Raw genomic sequence first — 21,134 nt, forward strand, 5'->3', positions numbered from 1 at the left:
AGTGTACCGATCTTATACCGTAAGTGTAATGTATCAGAACGTTAGGAGTTTGCGAAATAAAATGGAGACTACGGAGCGAATCCTGCTAGCAGGCGAATACGATATTTCAGCTATATCCGAAACACGGCTTGAGCACGAGCAACAGAATATAGTGATAGCTATACCAGCAGGCTATGTGGCAGAGTTCACCTCCAGGAGGAATAGAAGGGGAGGTGGTGTTGCTATGTTCTTCAAAGACGCGACCTTCAAATTGATCAACACTATCTACAGTGACTCACCAAATTTCGAAGCCCTAGCCGTGACATTGCTCAGAAACGCATCCACAATAAATATCTGCATAATGTATATCCCGCCAGTACCCACAATTGATATCATGACTGAGGCAGCCAACTGGGCAATCACCCACTTGCACCCCTCAGCTCACCATATCGCCATCGAGGATTTCAACCTTACTGCCCACAAGAAGATCCTTGTTGACTACATGAAGTCAGCAAATATACACCTAATCGATCACTGCCCTACTAGAGGAGAAAACCACCTTGATTTGCTATTTTCCTCCTTGGCATGTATGATTGAAGAACCACCTGAGACGCACTACAAATCGGATCACGACCCTATCTACGCAAAATTAATCATTCCTACTCGGGGACCACCTGCCCAAAAAAACATTCAAGCCGCCATCATTGTCAGCCCCAAGCTCCTTAACATCCAAAAATGCCTGCAAGCTGCCACCCTTATACCTTGGCATGTCCTTGAAACGTGTGATGTCCTGCTTGCGGTAACACTATTAACAAACTGGATAAACACCATTGCACAATATTCCGCATCAAAGAAGATAAGGATCTCATCTGAACCTGGTGGCAACTGTACACATGGCCTTCCTGTTAAAGCAGCAGCTACACCATACCTGGAAAAGAACTCAACAGACTTCTGACCGGATATCTTATTCAAAAGCACGAGCGCAATTTAATAGGAAGAAATCAAGAGCAATAACAGCACACCTGGGTGCCCAACTTCAAAAAGGGAAAATCCCATACCGCTTCAGGTCCCATAGCTTTCCTAGTCAGCTGGACCCAACTCAATGGTTAGATCATATTACCAGATTCAATACGCGTGCAGATCAACTAAACTCTCTTTTATGTCCCGACATGAATTACAACAAGACATCTTGCATTCCATCACCATCTCTACACACCAGCTGACAGCAGCGATAAACTCCCTTCCAGCGACAGCAACCGCGGAGGCCGACAAAGTGCCGCAATTCATGGTAAAATGCCTCAGTACGTTCATCCTCCAACCGCTCAAGTCCACCTTCAATGGAATTCTAACAACAAGAAATTTTCCTAAAGCCTGGAATAGCTACCTTGTCAGACCACATCCAAAAGTTCAAAACCCCACTCTATCCAGGAACTTTCGGCCGATATCTAACTCCTCAACGCTCCTGAAAATCCTGGAAAAATCTATGCTGCCCACCTTAATGAATCAGATTCTTGGAGATAGGCCGCCACAGGTCCACTATGCAATCCAAAACCGATCCACAGTGATGAACCTCCTTGCAACCACATGTAATATATTGTGCGCCTTTGAGCAGCAAGAGGAACTCGCAATCACGTACCTGGATATTGAAGCTGCCTTTGATGCCATCAATGTATTGGCACTCCTTCGCTTACTGGAAGACCACTATCTAATCCAAGGTAATATCCTCTGGTTCATAGCATCACTCCTCTATGATAGGGTACAACAAGTTGATGCCTATGGACAATCGCACAAGAAGGCAATTTCTGCTGGTGTTTCGCAAGGAGTCCTATCTGGCTTATTATTTACAGCCATCATTGCACCTCTTGTCCGTAACAATGAGAAAATCATCACGTATGCAGATGATATAAAAATTCTAACGCGTATTGCTTCCAACAATCACCTTGAAGCTACAGCCAGCATTAATAATAGTCTCATCAATGTCACCTCTTACCTCAAACAATATGGACTCTCGATCAACCCACAAAAAACAAAACTAATGGTGTTCTCTCTCAGACCAACCCCTACAACAATAGCCCCAACACTCGATGGAACTGTAATATCTGCCATTCCTACATATGCGGATTTGGGAATAGTATTTGATCCAAAACTCCGGTTTCATGCTCATGTAGACAAGCTCACTTCCAGAGCAGCCTGGAAGTGAGCTTGTCTTCCCACAACAACTAATTTATGTTAAGGAGCCACGTGTAATTAAGAAATTCATCAGAACAGTAATCTATTCTCCACTCCTCTATGCTGCTGAAGTGTGGCATCAGCAGCTACTACAACGAAGAAACCAATCCTCACTGCAGAATTCTGGCTACTTAAATGGGCTAACTGGAAAGCTTGTCTCCCACCACAGGACAAAACTACAGTCTTAGCTACCTCACTGGGGATGCAGCAACTGCCAGCTACAGTTAAAATGATCACGGGTCAGATCTCAACACTGTCCATTTGGGATTAGTGTTACTGGCGAATACCCAAGCCAGAATTTCGGTCAACCCTGATGCTCTGCTCGAGGAATCAGAGGCAACATATCTCAGACCGCTTCCTTTCAAACCAAATGCTACCAGAAGTACAGCACCTCGACGCTGACTTGCAGAGGTTTTGCAGCAATAAAACCTACAGGAAAGAAGTGTTAGCAGCTCAGAATCGAATGAGAACAAGTTCGTGCACCCTCCACATCATCTGCCAAGCTCTCCTGTGCCACGACAAAATTTGTTTGACAGATAAGTGCCATTCATGTATATTATATATTTTATTGTAAATAAAATATTTTTATTGTAAATATAACCGTACGATGTCACTTGTAAATATAGTTAATACTGTGTAATGTGAGGAAATGTAATGACATGTTTACATGTTACATTTTTGATTTTACAATGTACATTATCCATTATATATCCTGATGTGAGCATTATCTAATTATCTATTCTGATGTGAGCCCCTGGCCGTTACGCAACTTCACTTAAATCTATATATGTACATTGTATTCATTTAGTTGCAATAAAGACACACACACACACTCTCTCTCTCTACCCAATTCTGTCAAATTCATTTGTTGCTTCTATCAATCTCCCAATTCCACTAATCACTTGAAATTTTTTGAAGCTCAACTTTCTCCAGTCCAACTTTCCTAACAGTGAGGTAATTTTTCTTGGCAATTTTGACGTTCACAACTCCAGTCGGTTTCAATTTTCCAGTCATGCAGACTGACCTTACTGGTTAATATGTTGAGGATTTTGCAATGATCTCACACAGATTGTTCATTTACATACCAGAATACCAGACAATCCTAACCACAGAGCCAATGCTCTTGACCTTTTTCTCACGAACAACCCTTCCAAGTACATGGTTGAGGTGTAGTCCTTTAGGCACATGAAATCTCAACTTGGCGATGGTTGCTTCTCCAACGGAGCCTTTCTGTTGCAGCCATTCTAAGCCTCATGATGTCTGGCATTACAAGAATGCAAAATGGGGTGATCTGCAAAATTTCTATTCTTCTTTTCATGGTTGGATTACTCTTTGAAATATTCTGGTCAATGTTTTGCTCGGACTGTATCAGTGAATTTATACTTGTAGGAATGAAATCCTTTATTCCACACTCCACCTTAAATTCTCATCCATTATCCAAACTTTGGTTTCCCAATAAATGTGCTAAGGCTGTTCAAGATAAGAATGTTGCATATCGCAATTGCCTTGCATCCAAATCTTCAGGTTCATTTTCTGCTTATACCAAAACTTGCAACAATTGTAAAGCAATTATTAATCAGACCAAACTAGATTTTGAACAGGTTAGGAGCAGAAAACTTGCTTCTTGGCTAAACTGTAGTCAAGCATTCTGGTCCCTTGCCAAAACTATTAGCCGCAACTTTTGCCCATCTGTACTCCCACCTCTATGAAAACCCGATGGTTCTTGCCAACTCAGCTGAAGATAAAGCTGACTTACTAGCATTCAGTTTTTCTTCTAATTCTTGTTTTGGTGATCTTGATAAATCATCTCCTACCATTCCGAGTACAATCCACTCATTGCCTCCTGTGTCCTTCCATCAAAAGGACAGAAGAATTTTGAACAATCTTAATACTAAGAAAGCTCCAGGTCCTGATGCTGTTTCTCCACTTGTTCTCAAAACCTATGTTTCTGAGATTACTCCTGTTTTGTGTCACATTTTTTATGCTTTCTTATTTCCACTGATGTCTTTCCTTCTGCTTGATGATTTGCACATATCCAGCCAGTTCCTAAAAAAGGATGACAAATTTCTCCCATCCTATTATCATCCCATTAAAGTTCTATAATGGGACAACCTCTCTTTACATGTATTTTCCAAAAATTACAATCTACAGAAATTCACATCTATTGTCAACAATTATCTTTTTTCACCTTCTCAACCTTCAATCAATGCATGGTACTAAGTAAGTAGTATAGTTTCTAATACCTTTCATGTTTGGGATTTTCATTAAAAAAAAAAAACTATGGAATAGAAATTAAGCAAATGACTTCTTTGCTCCCAGACAGGGCTTGATGTTTGATAGCACCAAAACATCAAGATGCTTTACAAAATTATCGATAGGTACTAAAAATTATAATTATCACAGAATATAGAAGACATCAGGTAACTATTTTGCCCATTGTATTTTTATCTTTCACTGAGACATGTATGGTTGTCTTATTATACAGAAATATAGATCCCCACCCCCAGTGAATCCTATAAGAAAGGCACGTGTGCCGAGCACGCACGGTAGATGGTTTTATGGAAAACATCCCTGGGGGCTACAATGGATTTATTTTAACTAAAGTAAGAGGCTTATACTTGCAATTGCAAAGTATCTAAATGTCTCTGGAAAACAGTGTTGATTGAAGTAGCCACCAATGATCGAACATTTCTTGCAGGAAAGTGATTAAGTTTAGTTATTTCCAATCCGAAGTTAACGTTGAAACCACCGCTCATGATTATGGGTATTTTATTAATTCAAATCAAAAGGGACTATGAGGCCCAATAAGTCCTATTATTATAATAATCTTAAATTATAAGAGGAAACCTAGGTGCCTCCGTAGCCAGGTGGGCAGGAGCAGCAGTGCTTAGCACATGCTTCTTGATTAGAACGGAGTTCGAGCCAGTGACTACCAAATACAGAGGATGTGGAACGGTCAGGGAACGACCACCGCATATCCCAGGAGCAATATGGTCTTGGTTGCTAATGCTCCTAAAAACCAAATAACAAACAAATAATAACAAGAGGAAACCTCATACCTTTTTAGTAGGACTGTTAATCTCTCAACACTCAATCACGAATGATTATAATATGAACCTACTCCACGTGCATAGTCATTAATAAATAAAATCATTTATTAATCGATTGGTTGAATAATATCTCTGAATTCTTTAGACTAAACTTAATGTTAAACACAAAGGTTTAATAGTGTTGTAAAGGTACGCCGCGAGTGATGCAAAAGCTGTGTTTCTGTAAGAAACGATAGGTCTAATAGGATATCCTATTTTATGAAGTTTAACCTGTCCGAAAAGAGTTGGTACTGCATTAGTCTCTTTGCTCATACGAAGTAAGCGCTGTAGTTTATTAGTATGTCTCATGTTCATTTCACTTGCTTGCACCTGTTTCCTTATTTCGATAATTGATTTTAGATAAGCCCAATCATTAATATGTAAATCACCCTTTATCTTATTACGTAAATATTGTAATTGGCAAACGTAACTCTTCTTTTTGCAAACTCTGAAATCCAAGGTTAACCTAACAATTTTTATTGTTAATAACCTAACAGGGACAACAAATGACAGGTTGGATCATAAACATTCTATTAAAGTTCCGTATATACAGCATTGGTATAGACAATTTATTAAAATATTTAAGAACATTCAATTTAAGATTGTTGCACAACCCAGGAGTAAGCTCCATTCAGTCTTGAAACATAGGGCGTATGTAGTTCCTACCATAGAAGCTCACAATTTTGTTTACAATATTTCTCGTAGTGGGCGCAATTCTGCTTATACTGGCTCGACCCAAAATTTACTTTCGGTAAGGATACAGCAGCATATGGCATCAGTTAGGGTAGGTAGGACGGGTGCCTCTGAGCACGCGTTTCATGCAATCACTGAGGGACATGTGTTCCTTTTTAATGAATCGAAAGTTCTTAATAAACAGCGTGAATATTTTAAATGATTAATTGCCGAAACATTAGAAATGAGATTAAATGTTGACTATTAATATACGCAGACCTTATATTTCGGACTCATGGACGCTTACGTGCATGCATAAATAGTAGTTCATACATTGGTCTATATAAATAATTTTGTATCAGGTGTCATTAATTTTTTATATAAAACAGGGGGGATATCATTCGCGAATCACTTTTGTACTTCTTGTGAACATGGTAACAAACCGAATAAGTTGGTCTCTTAAAAGAAGTTTTAAAAGACCAACTTATTCAGTTTTAAAGTTTAAATTTTGTGTGAATTAATGGATATTTATTTGTTTTGTATTTATTAGGTTTTTGTGACAACTGTTTTTCAATTCTCATGGTGGCATGTGATGTTGGTTGGTTTTTTGGGGGTTGCTGGCTGCCATCTTTCCATAACTCTTTCCGATTCACTTGGTGTGATACGAGAATTGAAGACATGATAATTTTAATTAATAGCTATTTTAATTAGATTTATTAATGACTATGCCATGGGGTAGGTTCATATTATATCATTCATGATTGAGTGTTGAGAGATTAACAGTCCTACTAAAAAGGTACAAGGTTTCCTCTTACAATTTAAAATGGGTATTTTATGTAAATTTTTCTTTCTTTAACAATGCTGTGCCTTGAATTGAGTATGGCAGCAAAACGAAATGAATGAGCACACTGAGAATGAATAAGAACCAACCAACCATCCATAGCAGGTATTAAATACCTTATAATGAATGGAATATTTTACATTGCTGCAATAAAAACATCTATGGCAGCTAACAATGGAATGTAACGAAAATGTGAAACAAAAAAAGAAACTGCTGACAATTATTGGTATTGTTGCAAGCATACTATTCAACAAATAGCTATAATCAAATGGGTAATTAGGCTATTGGCTTGGATTATGCTAATTTCTTCCAAGCAAAGGATGTTTTCACATAAAAAAAAAACCATTTTTCACGCGTACAGGGTACACACACTTTTCTTTTGTTTCATTGTATTCTTCTAATGCAGTTTGATGAAATTCAAGTGAATGGCATTTGAATTTTGTAAATCAGTTCAGTAGAACTCGAGATATCATACTAATCATGAAAAATGTGTCAGGCGCTCTATTCACACTACTAGTGAGTGCTTGGCACAGACTATTGGTGGGAAGTGCCTGTGGCAAATGTCACAGATGATGTAATCACTTCCGTCACCAATCAGATTTACTTGGTTGAAATTTTTGTAGGTGCCACCAAGAATGTTTCGCATCAAAAATTGGTAGCTAAAATAGTTTAATCTATTGACATATCTGTCGATTTGCATTAGTTGGATATAGTAAAAATGTATAGCAGAGGTTATTTTGTTTGGAAAGTAGGACTGTTATGTTGTAGAAAGGCTATATCAGTCCTGTTGAAATAATAACAAGTAATTTAAATTAACTATAATACAGTGGGGCTCCAACATCCAATGGTAATTTGTTCCACAAAACCCACATGTTGAAACCAATAATACACTGATTTCCTGTAATTCGTTCCAAACTTTTGGCAGGTGACCCCAACAACACATAAAATAGGTATTTCTTAAATGTTACACTTGATTTTTACATGAGGGTTTTATAAATATTATTTAATAAATAGTTATAAAACATTTAAAAATAAAAACTAACCAATAAATTAGCATTTAACTTAGACTTGAAGTGTAGGGCTGATGAAATCAATGGTGACGTAGTGGTGGTGGGATTAGATAAGAAATCAGATAAGAAATTATCTTTACCTAATCTATTATCTATATATTTCTTATATATATACACACATACACTGAGTTGGCTGAATTAGCAACACTCCCTTGTATGGAATAACAAGTAATTTAATTTAGTCTGTGACACTAGTAAAGGCTCAAAATCATGAATAGCTGATGTACTCGTAAGACTATAGTTCACACAGTTTTTGAGTGTCTGCAAGGGGCAGCATCGAGATCTTTCCAACTTTGAACACGGATGATCTGCAGATGCCAGTATCGTGACAACAGCCAATGTGGTCAAGTGTTCCTGTCTGTTGTTTGCCTGCATTGTTGTGTCACAAGTTTACCACGGCTGGCTCAACAGCAGTCGAACAACCAGCCACTGGTCACGTGGGGCAGCCACCTGTCATTGATGCCTGTGACAAGTGTTGTATGTTTCATCTTGTAACACAGCAGGGATGCAGCACAGCAGGCCCAGCTATCCGCCCATTACAATGTAGGAATAGCAAGACATTAGCTTGTATGGGCTATCGCAATCGATGGCCATACATGAGTACCCATGCTCACTGCAAGCCCCAAAACACTGCAGCCTAAATGGACACACAGCACCAAAACTGGACCACCAACGTGTGAAAGTCTCTCACTGGTCTGGCAAATCCTGTTTCCAACTCTATCATACTGATGGGCATATCTGCATTTGGAGAAAGCCATGGCACCTGGATGCACCGTTGGTGTTTGGCAACTGTTTTTGTGGGTCTTCTGATCACCGTCAATTAATGGATTGATGGGAACACCTTCCTTTCTATTGCCACTGACCAAGTACATCTCTTCATCATGACAGTGCATCCAGACAATGCTGGTGTCTATCACGACAATGTACCATGCCACAAGACTTGGCAAGTTGCTAACTGGTTTCAGGAACATGAAAATGAATTCTCCCTCCTCCCAACTCACCCAATCTCAACCCAGCTGAGCATGTTTGCAACCTAATGGAAAAAGACATTCAATGTCATGACCATCCACCTGACAATGGGCAGACATTACTGGACATAGTGCAACACATGGATAGCTCTAACACAAGGACACCATGCAACAGCTTGTGGAGATACCAATGTGAAGGTGAGTATGGACTTTTACAACAAAAGGCTGCCTAATGAGGTATTAGGTAGGTGTTGCTAATGAAAAACAACTCTGTGTGTGCATGTGTGTGTGTATATATAAATAAACTTTAACTAAATAAAAATTTAATTATATTATTTAATTTAATTTGGAATTCTTATCAATTCATGATGAGAGTGTATCCAGACAATGCAGGTGTCTATCAAGACAACGTACTATGCCACAAGACCTGGCAAGTTGCTAACTGGTTTAAGGAACACGAAAACAAATTCTCCCTCCTCCCAACTCACCCAATCTCAACCCAATTTAAATTATTTCAGGAGCACATTCCTTCTGCAACACCCTTCATTTTGATTTATTATCCCCTCCATTCTTTGTTTGTTACTGTAGTTACAGACTGGTTACTTTTTATTTGCCACTTACTTGGTTTACGTATGCGTAGAGGTAATGACACCTACGAAAAAGTAGCAATGTGGTGATCTAGTATGCCAATCATATACAATTTAAGCTGGAATGCATGGGTTGAAGGAGAGGAGGAAGCGAACTGATATCATAAATAAACTCACTTCCTTGTATAAAATTTTTTTTTTGGTAATTATTGGTATTTCGAAATATTATTATTAAAATATGTGACCATAGATTTGTGGTTGAAAAAAGGAACTGTAAAACGAGAAGCAAAGTACTTCTAGTAGTGCAACTGTGGTTGATCAAAAAGTGTTCAAATCAAAGTTTTGATTTGAACAACTGGCTGGCCACAAGAATATGTACACACAATATTGTCACACTTCAAAGTGAGGATGAACAATCGCAGCGTTTTGTCTGCCAAAAATCCAAAGTGAAAAAACAGGAACCAACTAATAAAAGACCACACGGAAAGCATGATGACAGTTATTTGAATTTCGGCTTTACATGTGTTGGAAATAAAGATGCTCCTGATGCACAGTGCATCATATGTAATAAAATATTAGCAAACAGTTCTTTGGCTCCTGCTAAACTTGTGTTTCATGAATATGTTGTGATATGAAAAGTGTTCCGTGAATATGTTGCGAGATGAAAAGTGTTGCATGGCTAAAAAAGTTTGGGAAATGCTGATTTAAGCTATCAACTTCTATAAGAAAGCCAAAAGGTACACAATAAACAATCAATAATCTTTTCTGTCAGAGTCAAAAGTAATATTTTTGTCAGAATAGTCATAATAAGTAAAAGTAATATATTTTTATTTATACACAGTATAGTATGCAGCCAAAGAAGTTTAACAGTTTCAGTGTAACTGTTTTTATTGCTGACAATATAACAGTGAGCCATGTATTTCTTATGGCAGCACATAGGCTTCATCTTGCAGTGTGCATATTTGTGTCTATGTATATTGCTCAAAGACCACAGTCAGCCTTTGACTTCCTAAATTATTTAAACTTATAAGCTGCATATATATTCAGGCAAACAAGAATATGTACACTTTAAAACAGGTGAGTACACTTACTATGTACGAATAGAAATGAATGAAAATAATCATTTATTTACATGGATGCATTATTACTACTGAAATTTCTTTAATCTAGTAATCTTAAAGAAATTGCAGTATTCATAGGCTAAAAACTGAAAAAGAGCAATGCTTAAAAATTGTGGAATGTGCAAAACTTTTCTGAGATATATAATTTAAGGAATGTACAGAATGGGTGATTGGAGAGAACACCAGGCGTGCTGTGAATAACATCACAGAAACTGCAACTTCACTTTCTTAAGTACTCAAAGCTTATGTAAACTGTTAAAATTAGTTTTTTCATATTTATCATATCTACTGTGTTTTCACTTTTGGTTATCTTGTGCTCTACTGGTTTATTGCACTAATAAAGTTTTGATTTGAACAACTGGCTGGCCAATGATATTTCCATTTACTATGTATAACATAATCATGCTCCCATCTTTAATTTTCATAATACATTCAGACGATTAATAAGAAACATTAATGCTAACAACCTAATTTCAAGTCAGTATTTGCTGAGTTCAAATCAGGATCAATAATTGACAATACATTCCCAACAAGATGAAGGCTTCCTGTAACTAAGATTTGTATGTGCTCTGCATCAGTGAGCTGCAGAGGAATTTCAGGCAATTCTGAGATCCTTGTGTCACTTTTCACACAGGAATCTCTGCCATTCAGTAACCATAACAATGTTTCTAAAAGACAAGAAAATGCTTTAGTGATATGACAACTGGAGTTCAATTCATGAATAGTACAACTAAATTCAACTATCGGTACACTTGAATTTAATACCATCATTTCTTCTTCTTCTTCACTTCTCACCAGATGACTCCATATTTGCATGTTTTGCCTGCATTGTTTGATTTCCTTTTCAGGGTCAACTTGAAAGTTGCTCTGATCTGTTTAAAAAAAATAAGAAAAGGGTCACAAAATTCACTAAAATTATATTTTTATAGAATACACTTCATAAATAGAAAAAAATTACTTTATTAGTTCCTAAATATAGTAAGAATGACTATAAAATAAATTCAAATTAATTCTGATAATCTTATTGTTCCCCATAGTCCAACCCAATGTCCATGCCACGGATGGCAATAACTATGAGTAGGGAAAGTTGCAAGGGCGCTCTTGTGACGACCTGAAATGAAGCTGCGACAGGCTTAGCAAGTTGCCAGTGGATAGCTAATTGCGTTCAAAACCAAAGAAACTAGAAAAAGTGGACAGAACTCTACAGGTAACGTAGAGTTCTGTCCAAATGGAAAAAGAACAAGAGACTGAGAATGCATTACATTGTAACTTTAAATGGGAAGGAGAAAGGGACAGAGAGAGGTTCACATGTGTTGGGGTTGTGCAAAAAGTGAAGTGGAGGGGAGGGGCAAAGGGCAATCTGGAAAAAGGTTACAAGCTTGGTGGTCAGTAAATGAAGAGAGAGGAAAAACTAGGACGAGCATAATAGTAAGTCCAGAATGAAGGGAGAAAGTTGTGGAGGTTAACCAAAATGAATGACAGGATGGTTGAGAATATTGAACCCTTTCTGTCCTACCATCAAGATGATGGCAGGAGAGAAAGGGTTGAACATTCTGCAAGCATATATACCACAAATGGGAAGTAAAGGTAAAGATAAGGTTACATTTGAGGAAGAGATGGAGGAGTATTTATTGTCATGAAGAATATTAATGCACAAATCAACATAGACAGTAGGTGATATGAAAAAGTGTTAGGCAAGTTTGGAAAGGGGAGAAGGAATGAAGAGTTTTATTTTTCGGACTGTGAACTTTTTTAAAATGGCTATTATTATGTTCGGACATAGGAAAACATAAGAAATTTCAAGGTCATTAAATTTTTAAGGAACTATAATCAGTCGATGGTAATTCTTAGTAGAATAGTTGTGCTACCTGATAGCTTTGATGTAGAAGTTTTCAGGATACCAAATTCTATTTAAAAATACTCACGTGTTGCTGAGTTATACATTATTGGTATTTTCAAGGTCACAGTAATTCTACCGAGTCAGCCATTTGGATGTTTCCAGGAGATAAAAGAATTACAGCAGTGCCACCTTCTTGTTCAGTGGTGACTAGAAATTCAGCATAAATTGCGTAAAATTATTAAATTGTGACAGCACTAGGAAGCTTCATCACTGAATAAGAGCTACTCCATTTATATGGCTGCGGCAGCTTTAGTAGATCGGCAGCTTAAATCCCAAGTCCGGATAAATGATGAGGGTTGACGTCAGGAAGGGCATCCGGTCGTAAAAACTATGCCAAAACCAACAGATGTGTTCCGGTTAAGAAGTTAATCCAACTAGAGGAGAAGAAGAGGATGTAAAGTGTGAATTGGGAACATTGAATGCCAACCCCATATAACATGGGAAAAGGCGAAGATGAAGAAGAAGGAATGAAGAGTGTGAAAAAAAAAAAAAAAAAAAAATGTTGCACCTATGTGTGTGAGGAATGGACTAAGAATTGGGAATGGGTGGTTCCAGAAGCAGGATAGTCACAGTTCACATGAGGTATAGCTGGGAGGCAGAGAAGTCAATAATTGACTACATATTGATGAGTAATGAGTTTTGGCTGTGAGTGAAGGATATTTAGGCTACACCAAGAGTAGCAATGAACAGCAATCATAGGCTACTTATAGGGGATACAGTGATTTTTGATTTTTAATTATTGTTAATTATTTCTTACTGTAATTAGATAGTATGAATCAGAGCTGTAATACTCAATATGTTCTACGTTAATAATAATATTAGTAAAATAATAAGAGGAGTTTACCTCAATATAGTACATAGAACACGGACGTGTTCTACGTACTATATTGAGGTAAACTTATTATTTTACTAATATTCTTACTGTAATGTAAGATTTTCTTTTTTTTTTTTTTTTTTTTAATTGTGTTTTGTTTTAATTTCTGGAAAGTATCCTACGGAAGTGTTCTACGTATCATATTGAGGTAAACTTCTCTTATTCTTTTACAAATAAGAATAAATTTATAAATTCATGTGAGTTTACATTGAAAAGTTACCTGATGATGCATCTTTTATTTGCCTTATGCTGTTTGGTGAAAACACTGCAATATCAAAATTATTCTCTAGCAAGGGCAGTAACAGATTTTCAGCTTTTCTTTCTCCAGTACAATTGAATAACAGTATCCGACACACTTGTCTCCTAAAAATACACATTAATTCATAAAGTATATCTAAAATAGGATAAAAAATAAATAAATAAAGCTATACCTAAATTAGAATAATGTACATCAAATATTTTTGATGGAAACCATTATATGATATATCAGCAACTAAATCATACAAAGTTATGAAAAGTATATACCATCTTCCATACAATATGTATTGTGATACACAAAATTAAAAAAATTGGCACACTCTAGGTCAAATGATAGTCATTTAGTACAATAAGGCAATTCAAAATTAGTGCACTTCCAATATCAGTAATCAAAATAACTATGATAAGTAATTATAAAAAAATATAATAATCAAAAATGTATATATTCACCTTTGACATTTAAATACAATTTTGATCAAAAACATTGTTAAACATCCTACTGAGGGTGTAGGGCCATTGCCATTTTGTTCCTAGCTAAAAACTGCTGAACTGGCAAAGTCATGTGGACTGGAATCTTGTCATGAGGCAGAAGCCAATCCTGAGTGTGCCTTTTGTCTGGGTGTTTTCTCCTGACATCCTTACTCAAACATCTTAGGACCCTGACATAGAACTGGTGATTTACAGTTTTCTTGGTAGAAGGAACTGCAGATGAAACAATTCCTTCTAAAGAAAACAATTAGCATGCTTTTCACATTTGATCTGACCTGTCTTGCCTTTTTTTTTTTTGAATGAGATGGACTTTTCAACTTGGAGGGCTGCTGCTTTGTTTCTGGATAAAAACTAGAAATCTAGCTTTCATCCCCTGTTATGGCCCTGAAAAGGAAATTTCTGTCCTTTCTGGCCTGTGCTTGCAGGTCACTGCACACAGAAAGCTGGTTCTGTTTCTGTTCATCACTCAGAAAATGGGTTAAAATTCCACCTAATGTCTAAATTTTCAGTTAAAATGAGCTGTCCTCATGGATGATTTCATGCACTTTTTCAACATTTTCATCAGTATGACATGACAAGGGATGACCTGAGTTTTCAAAATCCTCAACTAAAATTTTGGCCACCTTGGAAATGTGAATACCATTGAAAAGTTTGCATTATACCTATGCATCATCACCAAACACTTGTTTAAAGATTTCATAAGCCTCTGAAGCTGGTTTCCCAAGTTTACGAAAAATTTGATGCAAATTCACTGTTTGTCAACTCCTGCCATCTTCCTCAGATATAAGAACTGTAAGACACTCAACTGAAACATATTTAAACACCAACTGCACAAAAGCAAAATGTCCTATTGACACAAAAGTCACCACTAACTCACAATGAATTAATTCAGTGGTAACCACGTGTAATTGATATTACACGTGGTTAGCACTCCATGCAGCCAATCATGTGGTACCACACTCATTATGTGATGGAGAATGAAAGAGACACAAGGGTAATTGTAGTCTGATATGAAGTTCTCATGGGGTTCGTTCAATGATATACAGAAATTAGTCAGCAGATACAAGACAATTATCCCATTATATAAAGGCAATGATTAGGTCATAGGTATACATAGACATAGGTATGGAAGCCTCACTTTAAGAAGATGTGGATATTTTGGAATGGATGCAGAGAGGAGCTACCAGATTAACCAAGGACAGAAGGAGGTACTCTTACTACAAGAATTTGGTTCTGCAAATTGCTGCACTTAAAAAACTAGGCACTTGAGAGGGGACCTAATTTGAGTATTTAAAGTTTTAAGTGGATAGAGTAAACTAAATGTAGGTAGCATCCTTATTTTTACTTGAACTACATGCATACGGGGATAAACTGAAAAGGAATGGCTGCAGGATGGATGTGCAAAAATTTGCTTTCTGCTAGAGAGTAACTTACTATTAGAACAAACTTCCACCTGGTGTTGTGGAAGTGGTTAGTATGAATACATTTAAGGATGGATTAAAAATTATTAGAGATGATAGACAGATGAGGTGGGCAGTTTTATTTTTGCTGATGCTGTTTAAGCTTGCTTCTTTGCCACTACTAATGCTAAAATTCCTAATTCATTTCACAAATATTTCCAATCTCAGTGATTTCCAGCTACAATCTGCCAAGCCCTGAGAGAATTTAAACTATCAGTTGCCTCAACCACCACTCATCTCAGGTGTCCTAATTATTTACTTTATGTTTCCTTTCACTTCAGAAACAGTATATTTCTGCTCTGATATTCCTTGTCACAGACTTCCTTAATCAGGAATGTCCTCTAGCTCAAACTCTCTTTACCCATTCTGTTCAAATTAACATGTTGCTGTCATCATTAACTTTCATGTAACTTTTCTAACAGCAAAGTAATTTTCCTTGTTGACTTCATTGTTCATAACTCTTGGTTGACTTCAATTTTCTAGTTGCATAGACTTAGATGGTAAAATGCTAAGGCATTTGCTAATACTAATGACCACAAACACAGCTTGTTTATTTACTTCCTATAATACCAGACAATCATATACTTTACCATCTTGACCTTTTCCTTACCAACAACTCTAAATTACAGAGTTAGCATTAATGGTCCTCTTGATACTTCTTATCACAACTTGGTGATGACCTCTTTTCCATTGCAATCTTTCTCCGCGGCCAATCTCAACTATGTGTCATTTGATACAAGAATGCAAAATGAATAATCTATATGATTTCTATTCCACTTTTCTTCAGTTACATTACTGTTTTAAATCTTCCAATTGTAATGTTTTCTCAGATCAAATAATTTTGATATTGCATACTTGGATTTCAGGAAAGCTTCTGATACTGTTGCACATAAAACACTGCATTACAAATTAAAGGCATTATGGACAAGTTACTGCTATGGATAAAGGGATGGTTGATTGGGAGAAGACAGAGAGTGGTTATTAACGAACACTATTGTTCACAGGCTAATGTTCTTAGTGGAGTCTTTCCGGATTCAGTGAGGGCTCATCGTTGTTTTCTATATTTATTAATGATATTGTTGAAGGTATATCAAGCTTAAAAGCTGATGATACAAAAGTTGGTAGGTGGTTAATGCCAGTAATCAGGGTAAGCTGCTGCAACAAGAACTAAAAAAAACTAGGCAGATGGACTGAGAAATAGCAGTTGAAATTTAACATTGACAAATGACATATGGGTAACAATAATCCCAGTTTGTACCAACTGTGTGGTACTACACTCAGGGTAGTGAAAAATGAAAAAGACCTGGGGTAATTGTGCAAGTCAGATAATAAGTTCACTGAGCAATGCAGAAAGGATATTATGACAGATCATGGGGTTTTGTTTATGATATACAGGAACTTTGCTAGCAGGGATAAGGAAGTGATTATCCCGTTGTATAAGGCAACGGTTAGGCTGCATCTTGAGTACTGCATACAGATCAGGAGGCCTCATTTTAGGAAGGATGTAGATCTACTGGAACTAGTGCAGAGAAGGGAAATGAGATTGGTGAAGGGAACAAAAGGATGGTCTTGGCAACAAACATTTTGGTCCTGCAGACTGCAGCATCTAAAGACTATGCACCTATGAGATGCTTAAGGCTTTCAACAAGCTGAATGCTGATGGCTTTTTTCCTGTTGCTTAGACTACACACATAAGGAAGCATAAATTCAAATTGAGGAAGGATGATTGCACTGCAGAGGTTTGCTAAGTTTGTTCCAATCATTATCGGGACAAACTTGGCAAACCTCTGGAGTTGAGGAAGTAGGCAGTGCGAATAAAATCAAGGAAGAACTAGACAAATTATTGGAGGGGATAGACAAGTGATGTGAGAGGATTGGTTTTTTTTTTTTTTTTTTTTTTTAATACTTTATAAGCTTGCTTTCTTGCATCAAATGCCACTATTACATTATTACTACTACTCCTAATAATAATAATTATTATTATTATTATTGTAAGGATGACATCCTTTATCGACACCAGTATCATGCAAAGTTTTTTGGTCATTGATCAGTTTTCATTTCTAGCTTTTTACATGCACATCAAAATAAAATAAGGTGAGCTTCTTGGTTTAGAAACATTTGATTTACAAATGCATATTTCAATTTTATGAATTTTTTTTATGACTTCATAAGCACTGCCCACTGAAAGTAAATTCAGTAAAAATGAAATATTTTCATCCTTTATGAACTGTATTTAACGTCATATACTGCATGCAGTTGTATAAAGCAGATTATTTAAAATACATTTTTGGTGAAATTACTATCAAGCACGTGTCATGAAAGTGAAAACTGCTGACAGTATATCCTGTTACATAAGTGTTTCTGTTCAGAATGGCTGAATTTAATTGCATAGGGATACTATATGTTATTTTCTTTTTTTCACAGTTATTTTATGTTTACAGTGGGTAAGTAACCGACTTTTTGATAATTTTACTGAATCTCAATAAGGTGTGAAGAGTTTACATTACATTAGTTGCACTGCAATTTGACTTGTAGAAGGGATTGGGGATGACCAATTGTAAGCATCAGCTAGAAAAAATAATTTTTCCAACTGTTTATTTCTATTCAAACTATATAGCAATAAATGTTCCCTCAATATATACAACTCAAAAGTCACTGTGTTAAACTGCAGTTTATAGCAATTTTTTGCAATCTATCTCTACTGTATACTAAAATAAAGATATTATAATTTTAAGATCTCATTATAAAAATAAGTTTTAAATTTTGTTTGAAAATATCTTAGTTATCCCAGTTGTCATGGATTTTTGTGAGTGAACATTTTAGTTTTTGGAACAGATCCTCTCATTATACTAGTATATCTATGGGAAATCCTGATATATAAACTTTTGTTTTACAAACTTTATTTCAAGAATGTACGACATTTGTAAACTAGGAGATTACTATATCATTTTGTTTTAATTTTTCAATAATAAAACATTGTGATCAATAAACAAAAATATTTCCAACCCATCATCGAAATTTGTCCTTCCATGCTTCAAAATATGCATATTTCAAAAAATAAAATTAAAAATCTATTGACCTGCCTGTCTGCATGTAGTCTGCTTGATGCATAACTGCTTACAGCTTGGTTTTACAAAATGTTGAAGGAAAAAACATCTCTCAGAATTAGTGTGACAGTTAAACTTATACTTTTGCTATGTAATTCATTCCTGATATACATGAGTCTGCCTTCTTGCAGACACTTCTGTGAACCTGTCTGGATGGGTCTTGGGGGGGAGGGGATCACAGTTTGCATGCGACTGACTAAATCTTGGTTTTTCTAATACAACTAAATATAAATCTTGCTTTATATATCTTTTTATATCTTACTTTATGTAAGATATAAATAGATATATAAATAAATGCAAGCCCTTGAAGATAAGTTTGTTGTTGTTTGGTTTTTAGGAGCATTAGCAACTAAGGCCATATTGCTCCGGAGATATACAGTGGTCATTCCCTGACCTTACCGCATCCTCCATATTTGGCTCAAACCCTGGTCTAATCAAGAAGCGTGTGCTACGCACTGCTGCTCCCGCCCACCTGGCTACATAGGTGCCCTTGAAGATAAGAACACAGCATGTTGCAATTAGAACCAGCTTCATCTTCTATTTACAATGAAGTTTGTAGCAGTTGTTAAAAAAGTTATTAATCAATTCAAACTTGATTTTGAATAAGCTAGGGTAGGAAATTTTCTTCTTCAAATAGCATTTGACCCAAATGGTTCTGGTCTGTGGCCAGCAAACACTGGCTGCAACTCCTGCCCATCCACAGTTCTACCTCTGTCCGAATATCATGTAAAGATAAAGCTGTTATTAGCACACTACTTTTCTTCTACCTTTTGCAGTGATGATCATAGCAAATCTCCTCCTCCTCCTCCTACCACAACGAACACATTTCATTCAGTACCACCTGGGTCTTCCTCCAGAAGGACATGAGAATAATGCTAAACAATGCTGATGCCAAGAAGTCTCCAGGGTCTTGGAGGTCAAAACCTGTGTTCCAGAGCTTGCTCCTGTTTTGTGTTGCCTTTTAAAACTTGATTATTCAACTGGCATTTTTAATTTTGCATGGAAATTTTCTCATGTACAGCCAATTCCTAAGAAGGGTGACAAATCCCTCTCTTCCAAGTCATCCCACTGCAGAAATCCATCCATCATCAACTCTTATGCTATCTTAAAAGCTTCCATCTCATTAAAGATCACCAGTATGGATGGATTCTGTCAAACTTGATCCACCAGTGGTATCTTAGCTTATGTCACTCATCTGGGAACAAATCCAATGGACAAGTTCGGAGAAACTCAAACAGTTGACATTTTCAAAGCTTTTATTGTACTTCACACAGCAGACTTCAAAACAAGCTTCCATCTTATAGCGTGCTTTCTGCAAATAGGTAGGCCAGTTTTCTCTAGACAGCTCACTGCAGGTGATGGTAAATTGCTCTCTGTCTTTAACTTCTCAACTAACACTAGTGTTTCTCTAAGGTTCAGTTCCTTCTCCCACTCTTTTCTTTTTATATATTAATGACCATTCACTAACTGAAAATCCTATTCTTAGTTTTACCAATGATAGCATGCTAAATTCCACTTTCCAGTTTGAGAAACCCTGCTCTGTACAAACAGCTTCAACTTCTTGAATTGAAGGTGATTTGAAAACTTGGAGCTGTTCCTTAAATGTTGATCTCCAGATAATTCTTCAATGGGGCAAAGAAAACTTATTTAACTTCTATCCTTCTAAAACTTAATCTTGTGTTATCTCTTGTCAAAAAAAAAAAAAAATCTATTGTTCCCATGCTCTTCTTTGATAAAACTCAGATTTCCATACAAGTTTCCATATATTTCCTGGAATAAGCACATTAGAAATATTGCTTCCACTGCATAAAAGAAATTGAGTTTTATTTTTTCACTCTTAACCATTACTTATTCTTCTATATAGTTACAGCTACAGTGGATGGACTAGGGTCCAAAGACGAGTAACTCACCTGGTGAGATCAGCAAAAGGGCGTCCGTATGAAGAAAGACTGAATATATGGATTGTACAGCATGGAAACTAGACACCTTAGAGGAGGTGAGGTGTTTAAAGCTCTGAGAGGCAAAAATAAAATGAATATGACCAAATTTTCATGGTTATAAATGATTTTAGAATGGGGCCATAAATTCAAGATATGGGGGGGGGGGGAAGAAGTTTAGATTGGATTGCAGGAAATTTTATTTTAGCCAGTGAGTTCTAACTTACTGGAATAAGTTAGCTACATGGTTGTAGAGGCTGACAGTTTGGGGAAATAAATTCAAAGGTCAGCTGGATAGTTACCTATGGGAGGAGGGAAACACATAGGCTGTCTATTTCCTTTTCTTTCATTATTTATTAATTATTTATTTTTATTTTCTTATTATTATTATTTTACTCTTCTTTCTTTCTTTTGACTGGTGCAGCATAAGCCTTAGGCTTCCTTACACCACATGCCCATTACTAATACAACACTCTCTCTCCTACAGAAAAAATGCAAAAGAAGCCATTGGTACTTGATTGGAATTTAGTTTAACATTGGAACTGGCACATTA

At 36.5% G+C, this 21,134-nt stretch overlaps 1 protein-coding gene across 1 annotated transcript in view; it reads right to left on the reverse strand.

Annotated features, from left to right (window-relative positions):
* Positions 1-10,967: 10,967 nt before the first annotated feature.
* Positions 10,968-21,134, reverse strand: part of LOC150087203 (folylpolyglutamate synthase, mitochondrial-like) — a 153,625-nt gene continuing 143,458 nt past the window's right edge. Inside the window, exons 11-12 of the mRNA XM_090371874.1 lie at positions 13,551-13,693; positions 10,968-11,428 (exon numbers count right to left, since the gene is read on the reverse strand). Coding sequence (XP_090228000.1) covers positions 11,016-11,428; positions 13,551-13,693 — 556 coding nt within the window. The 3' untranslated portion in view covers positions 10,968-11,015. The remainder of the gene's footprint in view (positions 11,429-13,550; positions 13,694-21,134) is intronic.

The sequence above is a fragment of the Mastigoproctus giganteus genome, chromosome 4 (genome assembly GCF_048544385.1).
Source record: "Mastigoproctus giganteus isolate SK-2022 chromosome 4, ASM4854438v1, whole genome shotgun sequence".
NCBI lineage: Eukaryota > Metazoa > Arthropoda > Arachnida > Uropygi > Thelyphonidae > Mastigoproctus > Mastigoproctus giganteus.